Raw genomic sequence first — 27,468 nt, forward strand, 5'->3', positions numbered from 1 at the left:
TGGGTCGTGTTGGGTAGCGGGTAAAAATGGGCCCAGACTGAGACACTACATAAGAAAATGCCCTTTTTGTATTGTTCTTATAAGGGAGTACTGTAATTTAGTTGTGTGTTAGGATTGAATATAATTGTATTTTATGATTTGATGATAATATTGACAAGTTTTCCAAGTTGGGATGCATTGATGATACTTGAAATCATAAGCGAATAAATCCACTGCTGTGATCATATTGGCACCAATAGTTTTAACAGTTCCAAGACAGCCCCTTCCTTTGACTACCTGGTAATTGTAGTTTGATTTTAAACCGTTTAGGGTGCGGTGGACTGAGTAAATATACCGTTCCAAGACAACGCCTTCCAAGTTTTATATTTGTGTTTATAAGATGAAACCACGTTCGTTAATATAGCGTTTGACAAAAATATAAAATTCAAACCGTGCATCGCACGGGTCTTCACTCTAGTATCTATATAAAGTTGAGTTATAGTTACTTAGTTAGCACAAATTTGATGGAATAAAAAGATTTATGAGTGAATTTATGATTTTGTATTAATGATGGTGCTTTATGCTTATGATGCTTATGTTCATGTGATAATGTAATGATTTATGAGAGATTTTATGATTGTGTATTAATGGTGATGTTAATATGGTTCTTCATGCATTGTGCTAGAGTTATAACCAATTTTTTTGTTAGTTTTGGGTGGTGAAAAGTTTTTTGTGTTAACGGTATTAATTAATTTTATGTTATGATTGTTCTATATGCTTATGATGCCTTCTTACTTCTTATGGTTGCTGTATTTACTATAAATTTTTTTTGAAGGTTATATGTATAGATATATTAACCGATTTTTTATTAACTTGAGTTATATCTAATCTATATCTATCTATATATATTTTAAAGTTGGATCATAGTTGCTTCCTTAGTTTTGTTTAGTTATGGAGTAATAAATATACATATCTATCATTCTATATATTTATATAAGTTAAATAAAAGTTGTTTCATTAGCATTTAAATATGATGAAATTTAAGAGGTTCATTAATAAGTTTATTATATATTTTCTTTAATTTTGTGTAATTGTGTGTAGTATGTTAAATTAAGCACTAAACAATTACTCATTATTATTTGTATGCAACCCAAAAATTAGAGCCCACTTGACATATCTTCCGATGCATTAAACTGAGCCTTTTGCCTATCGTCTTGAAATATCTTCCGATGCATTAAACCGAGTCTTTTGCCTTTCCTTTTTCAATATATCTTCCCTGCTCCTCTTCCAAACCCCCATCTTCTGCCTCTTATAATTCCGCAATCTGATGATGCAAACCTATTCCATCTTCTTCGGCTCCTACGCCCTGTTGCATTCAAACAATCAGGTTAGTGATTTTTAACCCCTTTTTCATTTATTTCGCATATTGTGTGTGTGTATATATATATATATATTAATGTCTATTATAATAATTTTGGTTTGTTTCTTTGTGAAAATAATGTGAAATTAGAGAAGTTGATTGATCCCAATATATGACAGTGATGTATAATTTGTATAGCTTCCGCAATTTCCTGTGTTGGCTTAAAAAGTTTAGATGCTATAATATGGATCAAACAAAAAAAAGCTTCGAGAAATGTTGTTCTTTTTTGTGTTCGTATGTCTATAAGACTATGTGAAATGGGTCTGATGTTGTTAGAAGAACATGTTACAGCATAATCTTGGACTGGCATTAACCTATGTAGTCTCTCATGTTTGACTTATTAGTTTAACATATGCTTCATATTACCCCTATTTAACTTGATGTTAAGTATCTGCAAATGATTGTTGTAGGTATCTTCCTGTGGAAAAATAATGTGTCAGTCTTGCATTGGGGATGCACGGATTATGATGTATGATTTGTTTGTTGTTGTTTCATGGTATGCACGTACCTCAACTTACATGCGGATTTTACTTTTTGCTCACTTATATAGTTGTGTTGCATCAAGATTTTTAACAATTAATGACTTCATAGACATAAAATGTTGTATCTATATACTTAGAAGTCCTTATTTTGCTTATTTGACTACTAAATTAAATAAATCGTAATTTTTTAGTTTTGTTGCCATGAATTAACTTACAAAGAATCTAGCGGTTCAAACCTATTTGTCGATAAATATCCATTTTCGTATTACTTAACTCTGAACATTACTCATGACTTCAAAAATCAACATGTTTCTAGCTATAAGGTCGGCATTGAAAGTAAGTTTGTTTCACCTCAACACTCAATGGGTTTCAAATGAAAGAAATGTTTTTTGTTACAAACTATAGTTTTACATGCTTTAAGTTTTAGCCGTAATGTTCATGAATTAAAGGCTAGAGCTTTCAAAACATTGCTTACTTTAAAAGGGATGAATTAAAGGTTCCCTACATATTATTTTACTGAAAACGGTTGCTACATTTATGTTTAATATGCAGTGTTCTTTCTCATTTTTCCCCTTCATGTTGTTATTTTGTAGACATGTTTGCTTACTTCATTCTAATATGTTTGTGAACTTATACTAAACAATGATATCAGTTAATGTGGCTTTCTCATTTGTCTAGCAGCAAAACTGATATTGCATATCTTAATTTAAATAGGAACTGTGAGCCAATATTTTCTACCCTTTCTCCCTAGATAATGTAAAATGATTGTTATATTTTTTACAGGCTGGTGCACTAATGTTTGCTGACAATGGTAACTTTTGCGTTTGTGGATTTGAAAAAAAGGATATTAAAGATCTGGTAATTATCTTAGATTTAGAACCTCATATGTTACTTTCTTAAGTTTAATATGTTAAATTACCAGCTTTCCCACCTACTTATGAATGGGTCGATGTTGGCTGTTGTCACATCTTTGCATTTTTTTTTAGCATCATCACTTTTACCAGGCCACTTGATATACATTCGTAATGAGATTTATATTCGACACCATCATGAAGAAGTTTCTTGTGTTTCGAGGCATTGTTAGCTTAGTTATAGTGAGTTTATGACAACGGCCTTTCCAACATTTTTTGCTTTGAAGAAATAACTTACAGTTAACTGGACCTATCAGTTAAAATGTATTTCAATGCACAATGGGGTAATCTTGATGCTCAAGTTTTTCACGGGTCAAGTACGGGTTTCATTCAAGGATAATTGGGTACAGATACATGAGTTTGGATGGAGTATTGGTTGACTAGAAAAGTAGGATGTTGAACATGGAGTTGAGGTGAAGTATACGTTGGTAAAAGGGGTGGGTTGTTTGTTTGTTTGGTTCTTTAGAGAAGTTAATAGTATTTTAACATGTTTATTAGTCCCCGCATTTGCTTTTGTTAGGCTATTTATAGCCTCATAGTTTTAATGAAAGATACCAAGTTTTCGCATACTATTTTCATTTTCTCTGCATATTTATATTTTCATACATATTAGTGTGTTGAGTGTGTGAGTTTGGCGTTGTGAAACTAACATTTGGTGTTTGAGCAAAGCTTAAAAGAAGGCAGTTTAAGAGTTGGTGGCGAGAAGAGAGAGCAGCCCCATGGCTCATCGGAGTATGTGATTAGTAGAAAGAATCAGAAGGCTGGTCATTCTGTGATCATCGACAAGAAAACAGTTTGGTCTAAATCGGTTTGCCAAAAGTGAAGAAAGTTGCAGGTGATATGTTGTTGTAAGCAAGTTGTAAAGAAAGACCAAAAAGTAAAGAAATCACAATTTCAGACTTGAGAAGGATAAAGTTGGCTGGTCCAAATCAGCTTAAAGAAAAAGACCAGTGGTATTGCAATAAAGGAAGAAAGTAGCAAGCCACAAGATAGAAAGAACTTGAGTCGATTAGAAAGAAGAAAAAAAATTGGACAACCTGAAAGAAAGAAAGATGCTGACCAGAAAGAGAGAGAAAAGACGCTTTAGAAAAGAAGATCGTTCAGGTAGTAAGAAAGACCGAGAACAAGAACTGAATTACGACGTCTGTGTAGTAAGTGACTGGTCATGTATGGCTCGCAGCTTCTAAATATTTAACCTCCATGGATTCATGATCTGAGAAATTTAGGAGGAACTGGAAGATAGTTGCAAGATAATAAGCATGAAGGTTTGATGTGAGAAATCTAAGAACGGAAAGATGATTGCAAGATAACAAGCATGAAGGTTTGATATCTAAACTGTAAGAGTAAGAGAAGTATCAAGGAGATTCGAAACAAGCAAGAGAGTTCGAATCAAGAAAGATCAAGTAGGTTTAGCAAGAAACAACATCAAGATGATGGGGGTAAATTCTTGGGTTAATCTTGGTGGGTCGAGTTTGCTCACGGGCCAATTACAAGTTTCACCCATGGATAATTGGGTACGGATACATGAGTTTGGAAGGAGTCATCGTTGGCCTGAAAATTAGGAGCTGAACATGGAGTTGAGGTACATGTTGAGGTGAAGTCTACATTGGTTAAAAAAGGTGGGTTGTAATATTTATGTTTGTTATAAGCTAGCATATGATTCCTTTTTTTTGTTAGCCTATTTATAGCCTCATTTGTGTATTGAAAGATACCAAAATTTTCCATATTATTCCCCTTTTCTCTGCGTATTTATATTTTCATACATATTAGTGTTGCGTGTGTGAGTTCGGACCAGTGAAACCAACAAACTAAACTATCAAATTTAGTATTGTTTCCAAACCTCAACCATTGCCAACTCCAACACTAGAAAATCAGAGTCTTTTCTCTTTTGTACCTTTTCAAACAAAGCATAAGTGACAACAATTAGCAACATCATTAAGGTAATATCTTTTCACTTATTATCATTAATATATTTTTTGTCTATCCAGTTTCCTGCTACATATGTATTTGTTTACAGATTTAAACAGTTGGCCTATCATTGAGGGATCGACATCTCGGGCAGCGAATCTCCTTCATCAGCAAGAAAAGAGTAAAATACACTCATGGAAGGAACGGGCTGATGTACGGAAGTGCCTGGAATAGTGGTTTGTAAATGTTGGTAGTCCTTTTAATTAGAACTTCAAAGAGTCAGATTCGACGTTTCAAAGTTACAAGAAGCTTTGCACGGTTCTTTTATTGTACGAATATTGGATCCAATATCATGAGTTATAAGAATCATCTTCTTCCGCAAGCTCAAGAGTTGTACGGTGGTTGAGATATATGGGTTTTCTGGTTCCGGAGGGATGGGGGAGGAGCGTTCCAGCAATTACCTGCTTCATTCCAAGCATACCATAAGTGTAACGTTGAATTTTGATCAGGCAATGGAAAATTTAAGGAAACAAGGAAAAATGAGAGATTGAATCCAAATGGAAGCCAAATGAGGGTGATCAAGGCATTAAACGGGTTGGGTGTTGGACCAGACCACCGATCAGGTGACACTAGGGTTGTCTTTTAGGATCATAAAATCTTCCTGCAAATTTGCTAGATCTTTAGATGAAACCAAACGATGTGTGGTGATAAAATTAACTTGTATTAATTTGCAAACAATTTCTATGACATGGTTTATTACTGTTGAGGGACACCTCAGTTATCGTCGAAGGACAACTCCATTAGTCTATCATTAAAGGACAACTTCTTGCAATTTGCCACCATGCATTAATACTACACACTGTGATCACTTTCTGCCTATCGACTGTACTTTCACTAAGCAAAGATTAGATAAACTACTACACTAACGTCAACCCGATGATCACAAAACTTTATCAACTTTATCAAAGTCATGAAACACATAGACTTAGCTCGCCGTGCATCGCACGAGACTGCACTCTAGTATGTATAATAGATTAGCAAAAGTATAATAGGTTGCCTGGCTTTGTGTATACGCGTTTTTGCAATTCCAATTTGTAAGCCAAAATATAGTTTCCATATATAAGTAAAATTTGAATTTGACTCTTATGTGTTTATGAATTCACGTGGACTATGTAGTAGGCATATGTAGTAATTGTGGGTATGTAACTCCACCAGGTACTAAACATTGATTATGACTTTTTTTTTTTTAATTTTAATGGCTTAGATTGATTACTTTTATATTTTCAATGGTCAAGATTATCTTGAAATTAATTTTTTTTCTTAGTTATGGTAGCTATATATATATATATATAACTTAAAAATGGCTTATGTGATTTTTCTCTTTTATCCACTTTCATTTTCACCCTTAATTAAACTAAACAATAAAGGCTGTTAAAATATTTTAAAATAATACGAAATTTTGAGTATTTTTTGAAAATAAAAATGAAAAAAAAAATGAAATGAAACAAAAGAATTGTCTAATTACATTTTTACCTATTGAGTAAAAAAGTAAAGATAATAACACGATTTTGTTATTCCCTGCAAATACAAGCACTTTTGCCTGTTATTAATATAATTCGTCATTTAAAGTCATAATTGATAACATGAAATAAATTATACTACCTCCTACCAAGATTGATTCATATTTCAACCTACAAGAAAACTCAAATATTTACAAACGCAAAATTTAAAACTTGTAATTAATTGATCCCACCACCCGTATACCCTATTTATGGTTCGTCCATATTCCGTAAAGACGATAACACATGTGATATTACGCTTTATAAAATAAGATTGAACAATTATTTATATAAAATAAGTGGTTGGGTATCGTAAAAGAAGTATTAAAGTAAAACAAATAAGACAAGATATTGACTCTTGGATCATTGTTAAATTGATGCACGAAGATTCACGAAGCAATTGATACACGATGATTTTCATGATGCACGGTGATCTTCAGGGAAGAGAAACCTATTGTTTTATTTCTTTTATTACTTTAATACTTGTTTTATTTTACCTAAAACCTATAAAATAATAATAACCTTATAAATCAAAGTTATTTTTTATCAAGAAAATGTGTTTATTAAATAGTAACGAATTGCGTAATATTTTTAAACTAGTTATTCTCAACTCACGCTTCGCGACGGATCAACTAAATTACATATTTGAAGAACGATGATCAATAATAGTTACCCTGTAAGAAAATCTAAATGTTGAAAGGCGGACTCAATCATGAGTAGATACAAACATCCTGCACAAATGCAAACTAACTATATCCAAGTGTTTTACTAAAGTAAAGTTTGAAGTAGTCTTAACAATGGTAGCAGTTGCGTACAATTCAGAACCATAAGGGCCTCATATATGTTGATTAGGCTTTAAAGAAAACCATGAACTTAAGTATCCACTAAGAACACTCACACTCTTTAGCCAACTGAAGTGTTTTTGATGGATCCAAAGTGTAACAATTAATTTTGTATAGGTTCAAACCCTATGAGGAGCATTACATCAAACACATCTATCTCCGTTTTTTTAATCAACCCCCCCCCCCCCCTCCCCCCCCCCCCCCCCCCCCCAAAAAAAAAAAAAAAAAAAAAGAATACAACAAATTCGGGAAAAAGCTTCAATAATTTATCCAATTTTTTTTTCAAAATTCCACTGGTGGATAAATTAAAAAAATACACTTCAAACACACCTAAATACATAAATGAAACCACGACCAGGCAAATCTTCTTTGGAAACCTAGCTGACAATGGCGAGTTGATTGCATCGATTTAGATGGGACAACTTTGGGGAAAAACGACCTAGTCAAAAATTAGGGCACATAGAAAATTATTTGGAGATAGAAATAAACTTTGATGTGGAGGAAGCCGATATGTGAAATCGAGTTTAATAATTTATAACAAGATCCACCGCTTACTGACTACCACACACTTACGGGCAGTGTACCCGTTCGTATGTAATATAGTTAATTGGTAAGACCAGGATCGAACACAAGGACTGAATGTTGTACTTAAGGTTGTAAAAATGTAAATCAAGAGAAAGTTTGGTTTTTGACCGAGTTGTCACTTTGCGTTTCAGAACACAAATTTAAGAACACAAATATCACCAAGAACACAAATTTAAGGAGAAGAAATCACTTCATTAAGATCTTTGACAAAATGTTAAGTAAAACCAACTTGAATTCAAAATACTATGCAACCATAACTAATTGTTTCATTTCATCTTCATAGATGTATAAAGATTTAGCTACTCATAATGTTAAAAGCTAAAGATTGAAATAGAAAGGAAGACATAATGTACCAAATATAGAGAATAAATCCAAATCGAAGTTACAATCGAGCTACAATGAGTAACAATAGCTAAAATTAATCTTCAAGTCTTCAAATGATGTTGGAGTAGTGAAAAACTCTTGAAAACCCTTGAAAATCGGCTGGAGTATAAGTGTGTGAGCTAAAGTGTCCAAGACTAGGGTTTGGGTGGAATGGTGGATGGTATTTATACCCCAGGAGAGAGAAAATGGTGATGTCAGCTCGATCTCGCGCCGCTAGGAACTCGGGTCGCGCCGCTAGAGGTGTTATTGAGCATTTCTGACCGAAAAACAGCAAACTCGCGCCGCTATATCTTCTCCTCGCGCCGATACTGGGCTGAACACACTGGATCGCGCTGCCAGAGCACCAGCTCACGCCGCTATCTCCGTCAAGCCAAAGTTCTGACTTTGAATTCCCTCAACTCGCGCCGCGACCTCCCATCCTCGCGCCGCTAGGTCTTGCCTGGAGTTGCCGTTTCAGCTTCGTTCTTCTTCCGTTATTGCATATGGACCACTTCTGAGCTATTTTCTACCATTTGGGAGCAATATACCTGTTGTAGGCCTGAAACCACTAGCAAATACCATAACGCACCACAAAACAAGTATAAACGGCTATAAAACTAGTACAAAACGTCCAATTCGGTGTAGGGAAACATGTACAATTTGAGGCTTATCAAACCTCCCCATACTTAAACCTTTCTTGTCCTTTGGCAAGTATGCACTTAAAGAATCAAAGACTCAAATTGTCAAAACAAAATATAGTTAAGAGAAAAGTTTCCTACCAAGCGGTGTTGAATACCAAAAGCAAATGCATTTAAAAACTAATGAGCAAAGTTTTAGACGAAATCAGAATATTCTACTAATCTAAAGCAAAACCATCTTTCGGTTACAATTAAAATCCTTCCTATGCTTGTGTTTACCTCTTTAACATTTCTATTGTTCCAATTGACCTTAAGCTCGTTCTTACTAAGCTTATAATCCACTGGCAAGCTTCAAAATTATTATTGGCACTCACAACACTGAACATGGTGAATTGTTATTATATTAATTTTATAAGTAATTAAATGGAATCTGAATTCCATTACCAAACAAGATACGAAATAGAATTGAGATTCCAATTTTATCAAATTCCATGGAATTCTGCGAACCAAACATCGATTAGTTTTAAAAAACAATCATTACTCTATCTATCTATCTATCTATCTATCTATCTATCTATCTATCTATCTATCTATCTATCTATCTATCTATCTATCTATCTATCGAATTCCATCGATCCATTTATCATATTATTTGAAGGAAATGGAAAGGATCAAGGAAATATAAGAAATTAATTGAAATAATTTGGATTGGTTTAATTTATGGAAGAGAATGTGTAATCTAATCTAGTTACGTCGGTCACCAGGTGTAACACCATTCTGTTGGGATTTTATTAACTATACAACACTTTGTATCGATTATGAATGTTCACAATTTGAAAAAACTTCAAATTAGTTTATTCAAAACTTAGGGTTTAAAGTGTAAATAATTAAAAATCAATTTAATTAACCCGAACTCAACTTCCCTTAAAAGGGTTGTAGAACTCGAATTCGACTTCCCCTTGGAAAGGGGATGTCGAATTTCAGACCTAGTTTGACCAGAATAAGTTTAGTTAAACACCTTTTAATAAAACATGAACATCCTTAATTAATTACGATTAATTAATTAAGCAAATAAATTAATCTAGTTTAATTTATTTATGCCATAATTAATTAACCTAACTAATTATATATGCGGAATAAGTTAATAAAACAATTAACTAATTAATTCCCTAATTACGATCTATCATGCATGCAACATAACCAACTAATAAATAAATAAATAAATAAATAAATAAATAAATAATGAAAGAAGACTAACCTCTTTGTAGAAACCCGGAAACAAGAACTCCGTCACATACTAGAGCCCAAAGTATGAACTCCTTTAAAGACTCGTACGGAACCTAGCTAAGTGCTAGCTATAACTTCCATTATAACAAAATACCCACCATATTTAAAAATAACTAGAAAAGCTAGCTCAAAAATCTCCACCAAAGGGTGGTGATTATCGACCCATGCTTCACAAGAGAGAATAGAGAGTTAAATTGAAATAGGGTTTTAGGTCTCTATTTATAAGAATAGAAAACCCTTAGGTTTCCTTCTCCCAATCAATGTGGGACAAGGAAACATCCTTTTTCCCTTTTTCCTTTTCTCATGGCCGTCCTAGTGTGGAACCCCATGGGTCGACTTCGGGTTGACTCATGGTGCTTGATGTCCGATCCCGCTTTCGACCCGACTTGCGTTTCCGACCCGCTCGTCATTTCCAAATCTGTTTTCGGAAACTTTTCCAAAAACTATTTTTAGAAACTTTTAGATATTATCTTTTACAATGTACATTTGTTATAAATATAAAGTTCAACTAAGCTCTCCCCATTCTTCGCGTGCGACCCTAAAGGTTCATAGATATGAGGCCATATAAATATATTGGAATACTCTCATAAATTCAACATGTTCCGCGGGCCTTAGCTGGATCCAGGCTGTTTCCCTCTCGATAATGAAGCTTATCCCCCGTCGTCTCACTGGCCAACCTTGGCCCCTGTTAATTTGAGGTCATATCTAGTATTCAGAGTTTGCCCACTCCTCCCCACTCCTCATCACCTAAATAAACACAAAAGAAACAAGAAAAAGAAAAAAAGAAAGAAAGAGAAACTCGTAGACACACTTGGGCAATGCGGTTCGCACCCAATAGGTACCGGAAAAACTTGCCCGACTCCCCTTCTCCATTTTTTCTATAAATGCTAACCTAGTGACACACTAGGGCCATAAGCAATCTACTATCAGATGGTAGAACTATCTTGTTCTTAAGAAATACATTACCAAATACAAGATAATAACAAAGAATTTAAACTTTCACGTCGATGGGTGATTGTACACCACTACGAGGTTAGGTTTTGAAAAGGGTGATGATGGGTGTTTTGGTTATTTTTTGGTGATTCCTGAAGGTAGGGTTCGTGCCTCTTTACGCCAATCAAACGTGTGTAGGCGCTAGCCAATTATGATTGTACTAGCGAATGAGGTTTAGATCTGGTAAATTGTGTTATGTGTTGTACGAGTGAATGAATGAATGAATGCCTTTGGAAGGTCTTATGAATCTCCTTTTATAGGTTGAGTTTATCTTGGGAGAAAAGTAAAGACTTCTAGGGTTTTCTTAAGCCCTAGACCAGGAATATCTTTTCCTTATTTACCAGCCTCAAATGATAAGATCATATCCCGAACTTATAGGGGAACAATTCTTAACCCTTTTATCTTCTGCGGGAACTTTCGTTACGAAGAACCTTCATGTCATAGCGTGCTACTGTACCTTCGTGTAACATGTCCTGTGTACCGCTCAAAGGATATACTATCACGAACGGACTAAAGCGAGGAGTTCTTTGGCCATACATAGTTAAAGAGGATGGGAGCCAACCTCTTTCATGACCCATGGCCCCGATCTTTGTTTTTTCGTATTTATTATGGAAGAGGATTCCCTCAAGTTACAATACTAACTTGAGTCAAGTTAGAAGAATCATGGCCCTTGGATTAAAATCAAGGGCCAGGGTTCAATGATCATCATTGAATCTTGACCTTTGATTTTAATTCAAGGGCCATGATTCTTCTAACTTGACCTATCAAGTTGTTTCAACTTGAGTGAATCTCTTTCCATTTATATGGGTGATGAATGGGGAAGAGTGGGGAGATATTACAATCAATGTTTTGAAAACCGGACCGGACACTGAACCGGTCTCATAAAATTTTACAGGTCGGACCGGTCGGATCGGTCGAACCGTAGTCAGACCGGATTTTGATTAATGAATAAATATTTGTCCCTCATGTATTTAATGGATTAAAAAAATAATATGTGAGTGTTTCACACCTTAGCTTAAGTACCTAACAGCCTTATATTAGCATCCCCTATAAAATATATCTATATTTATATTTATTGTGATTTTTTACTTATTAATTTATTATATAACTTTTAAGATAGAAATACAACGACTTTATACTTGAAGGAACAAATTGGTGATATTTTTTGCCGGCTTTTAAAATCATCAAAAAGACCTACTTTACCAATCTCGTTGTATTAATTGAAAAAGAAAGCATCAGAGAGACATCAAAACACAGTTCATGGTCCATACACACAACTACATACTGTATATGTGGTCTTTTATCATCATCATCATCATCATCATCATCATCATCATTATCATGTAGATATCAATTCTTTAACCCATCTACACTACAAAACACTAAACTAAATTTGGAAGTCAAATCGATCTACAACAGTTGAGGAATCTCCGGCGATGGCAACCCAGCTATCTCCGGCAAGCTTTCAAATACACTTTCCACAAGCCATTCGACTCGATTTCCCAGCGACTAACCATTTCCGGTAACCCAGTTATCGACGGCGACCCTTAAGATCGAATTTCCGGCAAAGTATTCCTCGTTTGACCATTTGACTGGTAGACACGGGTTGAAAGCGATCCGGTTTGGTCCGGTTCACCCGATTCACAGCGATTTCATCCGGTCCAATTTCATCAATCCGACTGCTATCTATCAAACCGGATTTTGTAAAAATTCCTTTTAGATCGCGGTCCGATCGATCCAACCGGCCGGTTTGAAAACATTGATTAAAATCTTTCTCATAAAAAATGTATTTGACTTTTCAAACCCCCAACCAACCCTATGTTGAAAAGGAAAGTGTAAAACCTTTGCATCTCTATCTCTCCATCTATTTTGTATGATTTTATCAAAATCTAAATCTAAATTAAATATATTTCTTTCACCTTTTCCAGGTATCCCCTCCCCCTTCACGGTTTCTATCACTTTTTTTTTCTCTCTTTCTAAATTTCCACTCTCTTTTTTCTCTCTCTGTGTGTCTCCCTTCTCCTTTGTAAATTTAAAAAAAAATTAACAATTGAATAATAATAATAATACGAGTAATATATTAGAAAATTAATCAATCAATTAACATATCAAACCACCTGTGTTGTGTTGTGCTGTGTTGTATTTTGTGTCATGTCGTGTCGTGGGGGTTATTAATTCTCCTCCCCTCTCGTCTCGTCTCCTCTTTCTCTTATGTATTTGTTATGATTATTATGAGATCATCATCATCCGGATCCTAAAGTAAGTAATACACACATATACATACAAAAAACAGCTTGTATCCATCCATCCATCCATCCAGATGTTAATTATTCACTTACTTTCCTAAATTTTTATAATTCCTCTCCAAATTTCTGATCGGGTTTGCCCTATTTTTCATTTTGAAATCCTATTTTCATAATTGTTTCTGCTGTTTGTGTATTTGATTCTGATATATATTTTATATTGTATAAATACACAACAAGATAGATAGATAGTGGTTGCCAGCCTTGATTTTTTATAATCAGAATCATGTTAGTTGCTGAATAGATGACTAGTAGTAGGATTGTTACGTCACAATGACGAGTAATAGTAATAGTAGTAGGAGGATACTAGTAAGAAGAAGAAGATTTGGATTAGATGGAGGAGGGGCCTCCAACTTCCTCCTCCGATCCACCTCCCACATCCACATCCACATCCACATCCACATCCACTGCTAATAATAATAATAATAGAAATCTGTCTTCGTCGTCGAGGAGGGAGTTTTGGATGCCGGATCACAGTTGCAGGGTATGCTACGACTGTGATTCCCCTTTTACTTTATTCAACCGTAGGCATCATTGTAGGTTTTGTGGTCGTGTTTTTTGTGGCAACTGCGCTCTTCTTCATTCCCTCCCTTGTTCTACTACTGATCACATCAGGCTCTGTAATTACTGTTTCAAGCAATGCCAGCAGCAGCAGCAGCAAGGTGCTCCTGATCACGACTCCACTTCACCATCCTCTTCTTCTGCCAGTTTTATTACTACCAAATCAAGCGACACTGACACTACTAGCTTTACTTCTGCACCCACCTCTTTTCATAACATGGATCCCCCTCCTTCAGCTTTAAGGAACCCTCCGTCCGCTTCCTTCGTCAACAGGTTTCTTTTCTTTTCTTTTCTCTCTCTCTCTCTCTCTCTCTATATATATATATAATATGTTTAAGAGTCCATTTCACGCACCCATTATGCATATTTAGTTTGTATGTTTACATGAGAGAGGTTGAATTCATATTCTTGTCTTGCTGATTGACATCAGGGGAGATGACTTGAGTGAAGAATTTACTTATTTAAGGCTTCTTTCAGAGGGGGATGATAATAATGCCTATTATGACGATGATGATGATCTACAAATGGATGACTACGGTTCCCGCAAAGTGCACCCGGATGCTGATTCTACCGGCAGCTCTTATCTTCACAACACCTACGAGTCGAGGTGCTCCCAACAGCATGACAACAAAGACGAACACGATGTTATCGCTGAAAATGAAGCCTCCTCGTCTTTATATGCTGCACAAGGCATTGATGTTGAACCTGTGGATTTCGAGAATAATGGAGACCTATGGCTGGCTCCTGAACCAGAAGATGAAGAAGATGAGAGGGAAGGACTTTTATATGATGATGACGACGATGACGGTGGACAGGATAACGGGGATGCTGTGGGAGAGTGGGGGTATAGTAATTCCGGGAGTGGAGAGTTCCGCAACAGGGATAGGTCAAATGAGGAGCACAAGAAAGCTATGAAGAGTGTAGTTGATGGACACTTTAGGGCTCTAGTTTCTCAGCTATTGCAGGTTGAGAACCTAGGGGTAGGTGATGAAGACAATAAAGATAACTGGCTTGAAATAATCACATCTCTGTCATGGGAAGCTGCATCATTGCTTAAACCTGACACGAGCAAAAGTGGTGGGATGGACCCTGGAGGTTATGTGAAGATCAAATGTTTAGCTTCTGGACGTCCTTCTGACAGGTAACGTTAGACAGTTCTACTTGTAACTAACACCCTGTAATGATCGCTTTTTACCTACAATGTTACCATTGTTACTATCACATAGCCAGCTTAATTGCCAACAAACTATGGGTGAGCTTATGCATTAAGTCTATACTACTAGTTTTCATTTGGTTTAGCTCTAAGTCGGTTGCATTTTTAAGTCGTTTTTGACTGTCTTAGAAATTTAGTCGAACTATAACTTCTAATATACTTGTGACATTCTATGTCATTGAAGTAGGTCATGTCATTGTTGATGGTTGGTCTCATTTTTCTCTATCAGGAGATACTATGCTTGTCATACCTGTTTATTCTGTTAGTGATCTTATATGGCTCTTAAATAGCAGATGGTATCACTTGGAAAGTAGTAGCTAGCTTAAGGACTCCTTTTTGGAGATTTTTCTTTGCACCTTTCCTTCATTATATCGTTGTTTACTAGAGTCTGCTTTAGTATGTAGGTTATAGCATCAGTGGTAATGTTGTTGCCAGGGTGGTAGGAGATAGTGTTTCTCTTGAAAGAAAATAAGGGGATAGATGACAAGTTTGTATAGTTGTTCAAAGATTGACATTACATTCTTATTAGGCTTTGCAAGAAAGGGGTAACCTACACTATGTAGTTATACTGGTCCAAAATTAAATGTCGGTCAAGGGGTATATTTGAGATATCGGTTATCGCGGTGGGTATCGGTTATGTTAATGTTATGTAACATATATCTTTATATATACATGTATGTATAATAATTAATACCTAGTAGAAACATTAAAAGTCAAGCTTAAAAGTGTCAATATCTGATATAATTGGTGTTAATACTTTCCAAAATTAGTTTTTATTATGTTGTGCTTAAGTATGGACCAAAAAAACAAAAAGCAAAACTATCCCACCGAAATTTGGTCTGATATATTGACCGATTCCTGTAATCACCGATAATATCGGGAAATAAATTTGGATTGAAATTCTGAAAGAGGGCTGAAAACTGAATTCCACCGAAATTGACTACACAGCACCTAAATGAAACGAAATGCCATTAGAAGTTCCGATCTTCGGACTGCATTTTATATACCGAAGGTAACATATGCCATTTGGATATCCATAACTTTGCATTGTGAAAATGTGAACTGACTAAATAAAACATATATACGTAGATGGTGCTTCCAATGGTTCTCTCTCATTTTATCTCCCTCACCCTCTCTTGTATGAGGGCTTCTTGCCCTCTTTTTATCTTCTTTGAATGTTTCTTGGGTTCCAGCATGGTGGTGAAAGGAGTTGTTTGCAAGAAAAATGTTGCTCATAGACGGATGACATCAAGAATAGAGAAGCCACGATTTTTGATTCTTGGAGGGGCCCTTGAGTATCAGCGAGTTTCTAACCTCCTATCAAGTTTTGATACTCTATTGCAACAGGTTGCAGTTTTTCTTGTAGCCGTTTTTTATTCTACAAAATTACCACTTGGTGAACCCCATTTTTTTACCGTTTTTTGTAATTTGCTTTTCAGGAAATGGATCATCTAAAGATGGCTGTTGCAAAGATAGATGCACACCAGCCTGATGTTCTTCTGGTAGAGAAATCAGTGTCACGTTATGCGCAAGAATACCTTCTGGCGAAAGACATATCCCTTGTTTTGAATATTAAAAGGCCACTGCTGGAGCGAATAGCTCGCTGCACTGGTGCTCAGATAGTTCCTTCGATCGATCATCTTTCATCTCAGAAATTGGGATACTGCGATACATTTCATGTCGAAAAGTTTCTAGAAGAACATGGAACTGCAGGCCAGGGTGGCAAGAAGCTGGTCAAGACATTGATGTACTTTGAAGGCTGCCCAAAACCCTTTGGCTGCACTGTAAGTCATTTTCCATTCAATAATCATATAAAACAGTTGTAGTTTCTATATGCGTGTAGTACATTTTTTAATTTAATTTTCAGATATTACTGAGAGGTGCGAGTGGTGATGAACTGAAGAAAGTGAAGCATGTGGTTCAGTATGGTGTATTTGCAGCCTATCACCTAGCCTTGGAGACCTCTTTTCTTGCTGATGAAGGAGCTTCACTTCCAGAACTTCCTTTGAATTCTCCACTAACCGTTGCACTTCCTGAGAAGGCATTAAGTATTGAGCGGTCTATTTCAACAATCCCTGGTTTTACTGTTCCCTTGAAAGACACTGAACCACGAGGAACAAACAGTCTCCCCATGTCAGACGTGTTCTCTTCTATAATGAGCCAGAAGTCACAAACGACGCTGTTGCCAGTTGGATCTAATACTCATAATCATCAAAATGGACCCCTGACTTCCATTGGTTCTGCTGTGCTTTCAAAATCGGATGTTTCAGATGTTAATGAAGCTGAGTCTTCTTCTATTAGTGAACATCTGGAGATGGGTACATTAGAAGCAAAGGATTCCCCTGAAGCAATTATTTCTAATGGATTTGAGCACCCCAGGGTACTAGGTGATTTGCTTGAAAGTTCAAAAACTAGTGATGGAACTGAAAATCTTGACCGATTCTTGGATGGAACAAATGGTTCAAAGGAAGATTTTCCTCCAACACCATCAGATAATCAGAGCATACTGGTATCCTTGTCATCACGATGCGTGTGGAAAGGGACTGTTTGTGAAAGGTCCCATCTCTTTCGCATTAAATATTATGGAAATTTTGATAAACCATTGGGACGATTTCTTCGAGATAATTTGTTTGATCAAGTAAGCTGAAATTGTGTATTAACTTATGTGATTCTGATAGTACAAGTTGCATTTTGAAAGTACAGAAATTGTGTTTATATGGCAGGCTTATAGATGTCCTTCATGTGAAATGCCTTCGGAGGCACATGTACAGTGCTACACCCATAGACAAGGCACCCTCACCATATCCGTAAAGAAGCTGACAGAAATACTCTTACCAGGAGAAAAAGATGGTAAGATCTGGATGTGGCACAGGTGCTTAAAGTGTCCACGGGTTAATGGTTTTCCTCCTGCAACCCGAAGAATTGTGATGTCAGATGCAGCTTGGGGCTTATCATTTGGCAAGTTTTTGGAGCTTAGTTTTTCTAACCATGCTGCCGCTAGTAGGGTTGCAAACTGTGGTCATTCTCTGCATCGTGACTGTCTTCGCTTTTATGGGTATTTTTTCATCGTGCACATTAATAAATGTTACTTTCTACAGAAGTTTTAGAGTGGACGTGCATGATTTACTTTTTTATGTTATAATTACAGGTGTGGCAAAATGGTCGCCTGCTTCCGCTATGCATCAATCAGTGTTCATTCAGTTTACCTTCCTCCTGCCAAACTTGTTTTCAGGAATGGGAATCGGGAGTGGATACAAAATGAAGTGAATGAGGTTTAATTATCTTGCAAGTATTTAAGTTTGATTGCATCAACTAAAATATGTTCTCTAATTATATGCATGGGCAGGTTGTTACCCGGGCTGAGCTATTATTTTCAGAAATTCTTAATGCCCTGACCCAGATGGCAGAGAAGAAACTTGGGAAGAGTTCAGTTAATAGTAGCCCGTGTATGCCACAGTCAAGACGTCATATGGTATATCTGGAAGAGATGTTACAGAAAGAGAAAGCAGAATTTGAGGTCACCTATGTTTTATTTATTTTTTACTTTCGCATCATGCAAAGTGTCGGTATATGAGGTTAACCTTTAAAGACAAGCCAGAATGATTTTAAACTGTGATATTTTTACAGGAATCACTTGAAAAGATTTTACACCAGAAGGACATGATTGATATTTTTGAGATTAACCGATTGAGAAGACAACTGCTCTTTCAATCTTACGTGTGGGACCACCGATTGGTATATGCAGCTAGTGTTATGAGTAACAGTCCTCTAGATGATCTGACTGACTTCAAATGTGAAAACATGGATAAACCAAATGAGTCACTTGTTGATTCAGATGTAGGCGAGACTGTTGCTAAAAAGCAAATTCAGTCTGAAGTTTTGGATAAAGAAACTCAAGTGGTTGTAGATTCAAGTCCTAAAGAAGAAAATGAGGTTAGTTTTGAGAAATTTGATCCACTAATAGGCAAGACAAGTGTCCCTAGGGCTGTTTCTGAAGGGCAGCTGTCTGTCATGGCAAGTTTGTCGGATACCTTAGACGCTGCCTGGACTGGTAATCATCTAGGATCTGAGCTAATAGATTCAGATGATACGGGAGATCATGGTGAAGACCATACATCATCACTTCCATCTCCTGCATCATCTACAAGAGGTTCTGAAAGCATAGAAGATTCGTCGAGTTGGTTTAGCATGCCATTTTTAAACTTCTATCGCTCTTTGAATAAAAATTTGTTACCAAGTTCTCAGAAACTGGAGACGCTCAATGATTATAGGCCAGTCTACATCCCATCCTATCGTGACTCAGAACTCCAGGGTGGAGCACGACTTCTTCTAGCCGTGGGGATCAATGACACGGTTGTTCCAGTGTATGATGATGAGCCCACAAGTATTATATCCTATGCATTGCTCTCGCATGATTATGTTTCCCAGATGTCTGGTGAACTAAAAGACGGGGAATCGATTTTTTCGTCACAATCTGCAGACTCAGCAATGTTTCAGTCATTCACCAATTTTGATGAAGCGACATTGGAATCTGTTAAAAGCAGTGGAACTGAGAGTCTATTATCTATGTCAGGATCTCGTGGGTCCTTTGTTTTAGATCCATTGTCATACACAAAGGCTTTGCATGCTAGAGTCGAGTTTGCAGATGAAGGACCTCTTGGTAAAGTCAAATACATCGTGACTTGTTACTATGCAAAACGGTTTGAAGCATTAAGAAGGATTTGTTGCCCTTGTGAACTAGATTATATTAGGTCTCTTAGTCGTTGTAAGAAGTGGGGTGCTCAAGGAGGTAAGAGTAATGTTTTCTTTGCAAAAACATTAGATGACCGGTTCATAATCAAGCAGGTTACAAAGACAGAGCTGGAGTCGTTTATCAAGTTTGCTCCTGCATATTTCAAGTATCTTTCTGAGTCGATTGGTACTGGAAGCCCTACTTGCCTTGCAAAGATTTTGGGCATTTATCAGGTATACCTTTTCTTGGGTAGTTTCCTTTGCTTATCTTTCTGTTGGTTTGTTGTTGTGATTTGTGAATAGCAACTCTGTTCATTTATGCGATTTGACCAAATTTTCGCCTTCTATAAATATCATGTAATTCATCTCTGGACTCTGGGAATCTGGAAACATCATTTGAGGCCTTGAGGGCAAAGAGGCCTATTAGTTTACACTAGCCTATTACCTGCACAATGCGGCAGCAAAAATAAGGTGATAGATTGGAGTGAGATTTTTAAGGTAGTATGTTTTTTGCGTGGGTTGTGTTGGTTTATGTATGGTGAATTGGGTGGAAAGTGAAAGTCACCAAAAAGTGGCGGAATGCTCTCGAAGGGGAAAAGTATAAGAGGGGTGTTTGGTTACTAGGATACGGAATGCAGGGTTAGATTACACCTACAATCCTTAATTTTAAGGCCATTGACTTAATATTTGGGAGGGCCTTATAAGATAGAAGTTGTATATGATAGTATATAGATTATGTAGTGAAATTCTAATTTGGGTTTCTGGTGGGGCTCGGAAAGGTGCTAAAAACCAAAGTTGAATTAACTCAAGTATAAATACCCCGTTTTTGTTGAATTAGTTGTTTCTTCATGTAGACCTGAATTAAGCCACCACTACAATTCTACACGAGGCAGGCCCATAAGATCTTCCCAGATAAAAATTAATTCAGGGAATTAAACTTGACCAAATTTCATCCTGGCATATTATTTGAACCTTTTGATGAATAATTGCGTTTACATTGGTGTGCGGCACTTTAATTTTTTGGAATTTTGTGTATAGGTGAGTAAGCAATTGAAAGGAGGGAAAGAAACCAAAATGGATGTGCTGGTTATGGAGAATCTTTTGTATGGAAGAAATTTGACACGGCTTTACGATCTTAAAGGATCTTCGAGGTCACGGTATAATCCTGATTCCAGTGGGAGTAATAAGGTTCTACTGGATCAGAACTTGATTGAAGCAATGCCAACGTCTCCAATATTTGTTGGAAACAAAGCGAAACGATTGCTGGAAAGAGCTGTTTGGAATGATACTGCCTTCCTTGCTGTAAGTTTGCTTCTTTGATCAATAGTTGGTGAATTTACATAACTATTGTTGCTTGCAACATACTAACATGTCATAATTGCATAATGTATCTAGTCGATTGATGTGATGGATTATTCGTTGCTGGTTGGGGTAGATGAAGAGAATCATGAACTGGTTTTAGGGATAATTGACTTCATGAGACAGTATACATGGGACAAGCACCTGGAGACATGGGTGAAGACTTCTGGGATTCTTGGTGGCCCGAAAAATGCATCTCCAACTGTGATTTCACCAAAACAGTACAAGAAGAGATTCAGGAAAGCAATGACAACTTATTTTCTAATGGTTCCAGATCAATGGTCTCCTCCTGCTGTTGTAACAACCAAATCGCAAACAGATCTTTCTGGAGACAATACTCCTCAAGGTGATGCCGACTGACCGAAGGTTGTATATTTTTAAAGATTACTTTTTGGGAGCCAAGTCCTTTTTGATTTTGCTCTTCCAGATATAGTAGTGTCTATAAAATCATTTTTGAGCTTCAATATGTTCACAAAAAGATAAGAGTGTAATTTGTTGCAAGCAAGATGAAGATAAAAAGAGAAAAAAAAAAGGCTATTTGTTAGAAAGCCATGTGGGAGGTAGTTATTAATCAGCCTCTACCCACCCAAACCCAAGAAAGTTTTGTACATCCAAGTGTTTGTTCGTTCTTTGTTGTATGGTTGGTTCAAATATGTATGTATATTCTATTGATAGTCATTTTGTTATCTGTTGCTGTTATTATTATTATGTTATATTTATATCTGAATGGTGAATATCAATGATTATTGCGTATGTTGATCATTAGAAAGTTTAAGTTGTAAGGAGTAATAATAACAATGCATTAAGAATGCTTCACAGGGAATGATTTTTAAAAGTCAAGGACTATTGGAAACGAGACCTCTATTTGATTTTGCATCGGCTTATGGACTTGAAATAAACTGCCGAGTACAACTTTCCCCGGTCTTTTCAAGCCCTAGAAGGATGAAGGCTGCTATATCTAGATCGCTGCACAAGGAATGATTTTTCTCTCAATGGGAGTGGAGCTGGTCAAGACCCCCATCCACGCCTGTAGAACTACACCAACTCCAAGAGCTACTGTCAAGCATCCAATATCTTAACCTTACATATGCAAGTGACTCATGAGCTTAGGCTTGCGATCAGGCTTATTCACTGTGAAGTCCATGAAACAAAACTTGAGTGCTAACTATGGCCTGAAGCATTGAAACTTCCCACAGGATAGACTGACCCCTTGAAGACCAACATACTTGGATGGAGACTGGAGATGGATCATCTACCCATCAGAGATTTACTTATCCGCAGGAACATTCCAATAGCATCGACAGTCTGCTATTTGTGTAACATCCAAGAAGAAACCTCACAACACCTCTTCATGGCATGCTCCTTCGCGGATGCTTTGTGGACTCTCCTTATATCATGGAGTTAGATTCCGTTGCAAACCTACCCATGATAGAGCTCTATTCAAGGTACACCAAGATCCTTTGATTAATCCCAAGAAATCGAGATATTTTAGCCTTATAATCCTCTCCCACAGGTTGACCATATAGAAAATCCGGAATGAATGCATATTCTCTAACAAAGTCCCATCAATTCAATATGCCATGAAAGAACTCAAATCCTAGATAGTTTCCTTTACAGTGATGGAGCCAGAATGTTTCTTATGTGAGTCCCTAAAAGTTGGTATTGAGAAGGTCGAGTTTAGCTTATGTGAGTGTTGTTTATGGAACTTCTATCTTTAAAATCATTATTTGTAAATTTGGAGCATGTGGTGGCGGAAGAGTTATGTTATAGTAAACAAAATAATATAAATTCATCGAAATCAATGACTTATAATTTAGTTTGTACCTTAATGTGATTACTTTTATAATAAAATTTGAAAAAAATAGCAGTTTCACATACAGCTATACTATCGACGAATTTCATGCCCTTTCATTAGAAATGTCGTTCGATATACTTTCAACGAATTTTTAAATCAAAGGGTGGAACCTGTACGGCTAAAGCATTTGATTATCACACTTTATGACTTATCACCTCTTAGGCTATCCCCATTCACAACCCAACCCAACGATACTATTCATTATAAAACTAATTTCTTTCTCTTACATCTATCCAACCAAACTAAAACTTATTTTTACACTCTCATTAACAACCCAACCGAAATCAATTTTTTATTAATTTAACTCAAGTGCATAAACTTTTTAAACCAACTTACAATAACAAAAATAATTACACAACAGATTTTTAATGCCCAAACATTAGTGGCTGGACCGAACAAGTTAGTGGCAATTTGCATACATAAATTAATTAAATATGTTTGACTCCCGACGGACTTAAACTTTTTTATACCGATAGGGTAACCTTATAACTTATCACACTTTACCCACCATCTCATCGCCGGGGTAATTTCCCACGTATCTACCATAAGCAAAGGAATGAAGAAAGAAACAACTTTTTTATACTGGGCCGGTTCGGGTCGGTTACGGGTGGGTCACGGGCGGGTTACGGGTTTCTTTCCTTTTTTTTCGGTTTTTGCCTTCACCCGACCCGGCCCGACCCGCGTGATCCGTGACCTGCGAAAACCACAAAGGCGTGACCCGTGACCCGGCCCGTTTGGGCTCCGGGCGGATTGGTTCGGGCCGGTTCCGGGTCGGGCGCGAGTCTAACAATTTTTTTGCTCATCCCTAGAATGATGAAGAAAGAAACAAAATAGTCAATTGACAAGCCCCATCAGTCAGTTAGTCACATTACTCACTTACCAACAAAACTCTTCTTTTCATGGCTACCTTCTCTTTCTCTCTGTCATCCACTGTGTCACATACTCCGCATATTATATAATACTCTAAATTTTGGTACCATCTTCATCTAATATTACGAGTACTAAATATAAGTGAACTAGTGTGTGTGTGATATATATGGACCATGAGAGTAGCAGCTGAGTACATAAACACTTTGGTGGTCAAAACTAAAAAATAAGGGCTGCTGCTTAAAACTTTGTGTTTTGTTTTTTTTTTTTTTTAAAGTGAGCAGAGCAGCAAGGAATGAGAAAGGGAAATTTATTTGTGGAGGATGATACCAACTCATTTCCAGTTCCACTCCCAGTAGCTACCAAACATGGCGGACCTCCTGCTGCTGCTTATAACAAGAGACATAATGTGGAAGCTCCATCTACACCGGGTCGACCCGTTTTCAGCTTCAGCATTAATAATAATAATGGGCCGTCAAAGAAGTTGGTTCCTTGTTCTTCTTCTTCTAAATGGAATGATGCTGAAAAATGGCTTGTTGTTTCTCATGAAAAAAACCATCATCATCATCATCATCTTATTAATGGTTTTGTAAAGCAGTCTGCAGATTTTGTTTCTAGAAAGTCTACTACTAGTAATCATCAGATAACATCACCACAGCAAAAAGTTTCGACCTTTCAAGACCATCATCATAACTTAACTGCCTCAGATTCCTGCTTTAATGTTGTAAAAGGTATATATATTTAACCCCCCTTTTTTTCTTTATCAACCCTGCTTCCTTGATGCAAAATGGACTCTATATTCGTTCTTGAAAGGAAATTAAATAAATGCATGCATAATATATTCCATTAAACATCTTTAAATTTAGCACCTTAATTTCCTAGTCTAGTACGTACCACAGGATTGGGTGAAGTAACCCGTAGCATAAAGTTTTTTTTTTTATCACTAGACTTATATCCGGCATATAATAGCGATAATGACTAGATTGTTATGACTTTTAGGCTATTGTTAAACATTTCTGGTACTTTGTTAGTTACATTTACCATTTAAGTTGCACTATCAGCTTTATTGTTAAGATAATCTTTTGAAAGTTTAAAGTTAACCAGTATCTCATATTTATTTGACCCGTACCACCAATAAAGAACACATAATTCTCAAAGAAAATCACACTACATAAATCTAGCAAAGCCATAGCACCGGCTACCCGGATATCCTAGTGAAACGGATACCCTGATTAGAGTGTACATTTGTGTAGACATTCCGAGATCCTAAAACCTTACTATAGTTAATTATTATAAATGTGAGAGTGCTTTTTTATCAGATTATAACACTGTTTGCAGATAAATTTACAAATGAGTTAGATCAAGAGCCCAATTTGTTGATGAAAGTACCTGCAGATGAATGTTTGGAGCCATTGAGTGAAAGCTTCTTGTTCAAAGAGGAGGCTGCAAGCAGAGACATTGGGACAGAAATGACTCCGCTTGGAAGCTCCACCACTTCAAGATGCCCAACTCCCTTCAAAACCATGTCCCCCCCACGCCACAATACCCCTGCAACCAGATCCGGCCCAATGGACATGGGGGCAGAATTATTAATACAAGACTCCTGCCATTTAGCCAAGCTAAGGCTAGCAGAGACACCATTTGAATCTTCAAACTGGAGTACCAGGGAGGAGGAAGAAGAGGATTTATCCAAGAGCCTTAGACACTTTGAAATGAACTATCAATGTCGAAAAAGTATTTCAGAATCTGGAGATCTTGCATGGGAACAAGAAGAAAAGACCAAGTGTTGTCTAAGGTGAATCTCTGGGAGAAATTTGCAGTGTAATGTCCCAGAATACGGGCGGATACATTGGGTTGGATATATAGAGTTCTAAAGGGTTTAAACTAAAACCTATCATTTTTTAACAAGGGGTCGAAATGGGTCAGGCATGTTTGGGTTGACCCACAAAAACCTGTTTTGTTCATTTGTGATAAAAATACAAATTTGTTAGTGTTTACAAAAGCATAACATTTTTCTAGAAAATGATACACAAGGCCACAAACACTTCTCAATCCATTGTGACCTCTAGAGTCTAGACAGTATTGCAAAATGTGATTGCAGATTGCTTCAAGAGAAACAAAAAAAGGTTGAATTGGGTGTTTCGGTGTTTAGGTACCAAAGGGAAAAAGCAAATATTCAAGCTTGGGTGGACCTCCAAAATGCTAAAGCAGAAGCTGAATCAAGAAAGCTTGAGGTAAAAATCTTAACTTTTAGTATTAAATTAAAGGGAAATAACATATCCTCCTGAAAGCTAGCCTAATAATTCTCCTAAAACCATGGATTGTGACATATAGAATTCACTCATTTTTTCGTATCTTATCTTTTGAACTTGCCACTTGTCATCATTAATTATATGATTAGAAGAATTTTTAGACTATTTAGTTTTCAAAATCCATATATTCTGAATGGTTTCATAAATGTTGGCAAGGAGGGTGCAAATATACTATACATACATACATACAGAAAGGTCCAAAATAACTTGGTTCAAAGATTGCAACTTACAAAGCCATGTGAAAGCTCTACTATTTATATGGTGGTTTTACTATGGGATTTGTAATTTAAACTTTACAGCAAACAATATGTAGCATACCACCAAGTGTTAGCATGCAAACAAAAATTACATAGAAAGCATACACACACATAATTTAATCATCTTGAAATTAAAGCTAAATTAGGATTTGAGTTAAGAATGTTATTTTAAAGGTGAAGGTTCAAAAGATGAGATCAAAATTTGAGGAGAAGATGATGAGAAAGATGGCGGATGTTCATAGAAAAGCCGAGGAATTAAGAGCAGCTGCACAGCTTGAGCACACGGAGCAATTGCACAAGGCCAAGGAACAAGCGAATAAGACCAAACGACACCTAAACGTGCAATATTCTGGCTGTTCTTGTAGTTGCTTTCCTTGTAACATTAATTTTCATAACTCAAATTAACTGTTAATTTGTTTTAGATGGGTGGTTGACAGAACTACAGAAGTACGTATTCTATAATATTGAATCTTTTATACGGATATGTATATTTGTATAGTATCAAAATCAACATAAACATGGCCCAATCCCATGAGAATAAATTCCAATTTTAAAACCGAAATGACAATCACCCATAGAATTGCAAATATCCCCAAATTTACACCCTAAATTACAAATAGATTAAAAACCTAAATAACAAAAATACCCAATCTTATATTTGGCTATGATTTAGACAATTATACCCTCTATTAATTGGGCTCCAAAATAATAAAAAGTAAAGTAAAATAAAGTATGGGGGAGGTTGATATGTAGACAGCTTTACCCCTACCAAAAGTAGAGAGACTGCTTCCAGGTTTTACCATTGGTAGAAAATGACTTCCAACCTTGCTGGGCATGAGGATCGAACCCATGACCTCTACTAGTTAACTCTTAACTGGGTTATGTCTACAATTGATCATTTTTCCTAATTCCCACCTATTGCTTCTAATCACAGCAATTATATATCCTGAATAATGTAAGTTTTTTCTTCCTCTTCTTTGATAATAAAGTGTCATTCTATTCTTATGTCTTCCTTCATTATGCTTTATTTATGATTTTTAATT

The 27,468-nt window shown here is 36.3% G+C and overlaps 2 protein-coding genes and 1 long non-coding RNA gene across 4 annotated transcripts; all 3 read left to right on the forward strand.

Annotated features, from left to right (window-relative positions):
* Positions 1 to 1,136: 1,136 nt before the first annotated feature.
* On the forward strand, positions 1,137 to 5,489 carry LOC122608287. Of its 2 annotated transcripts, XR_006325199.1 has the most exons (4): positions 1,137 to 1,366; positions 1,810 to 1,895; positions 2,665 to 2,739; positions 3,462 to 5,489. It is a non-coding gene; the product is annotated as an uncharacterized LOC122608287 (long non-coding RNA). The 2 variants fall into 2 exon arrangements; XR_006325200.1 differs by lacking the exon at positions 1,810 to 1,895.
* A 7,541-nt stretch (positions 5,490 to 13,030) lies between these two features.
* Positions 13,031 to 21,833, forward strand: LOC122607879 (1-phosphatidylinositol-3-phosphate 5-kinase FAB1B-like). The gene is made up of 11 exons (XM_043780947.1): positions 13,031 to 14,104; positions 14,262 to 14,972; positions 16,238 to 16,391; positions 16,484 to 16,828; positions 16,912 to 17,682; positions 17,768 to 18,099; positions 18,193 to 18,316; positions 18,391 to 18,561; positions 18,672 to 20,009; positions 20,814 to 21,077; positions 21,171 to 21,833. The coding sequence occupies exons 1-11, from the start codon at positions 13,605 to 13,607 to the stop codon at positions 21,492 to 21,494; spliced, it is 5,034 nt and encodes a 1,677-aa protein (XP_043636882.1). The 5' UTR covers positions 13,031 to 13,604; the 3' UTR covers positions 21,495 to 21,833.
* Positions 21,834 to 24,151: 2,318 nt separating this feature from the next.
* LOC122607174 lies at positions 24,152 to 26,903 on the forward strand. The gene is made up of 4 exons (XM_043780102.1): positions 24,152 to 24,587; positions 25,195 to 25,651; positions 26,009 to 26,090; positions 26,600 to 26,903. The coding sequence occupies exons 1-4, from the start codon at positions 24,152 to 24,154 to the stop codon at positions 26,828 to 26,830; spliced, it is 1,206 nt and encodes a 401-aa protein (XP_043636037.1). The 3' UTR covers positions 26,831 to 26,903.
* The last annotated feature ends 565 nt before the right edge of the window (positions 26,904 to 27,468 follow it).

Source organism: Erigeron canadensis, chromosome 7, assembly GCF_010389155.1.
Source record: "Erigeron canadensis isolate Cc75 chromosome 7, C_canadensis_v1, whole genome shotgun sequence".
Lineage (NCBI taxonomy): Eukaryota > Viridiplantae > Streptophyta > Magnoliopsida > Asterales > Asteraceae > Erigeron > Erigeron canadensis.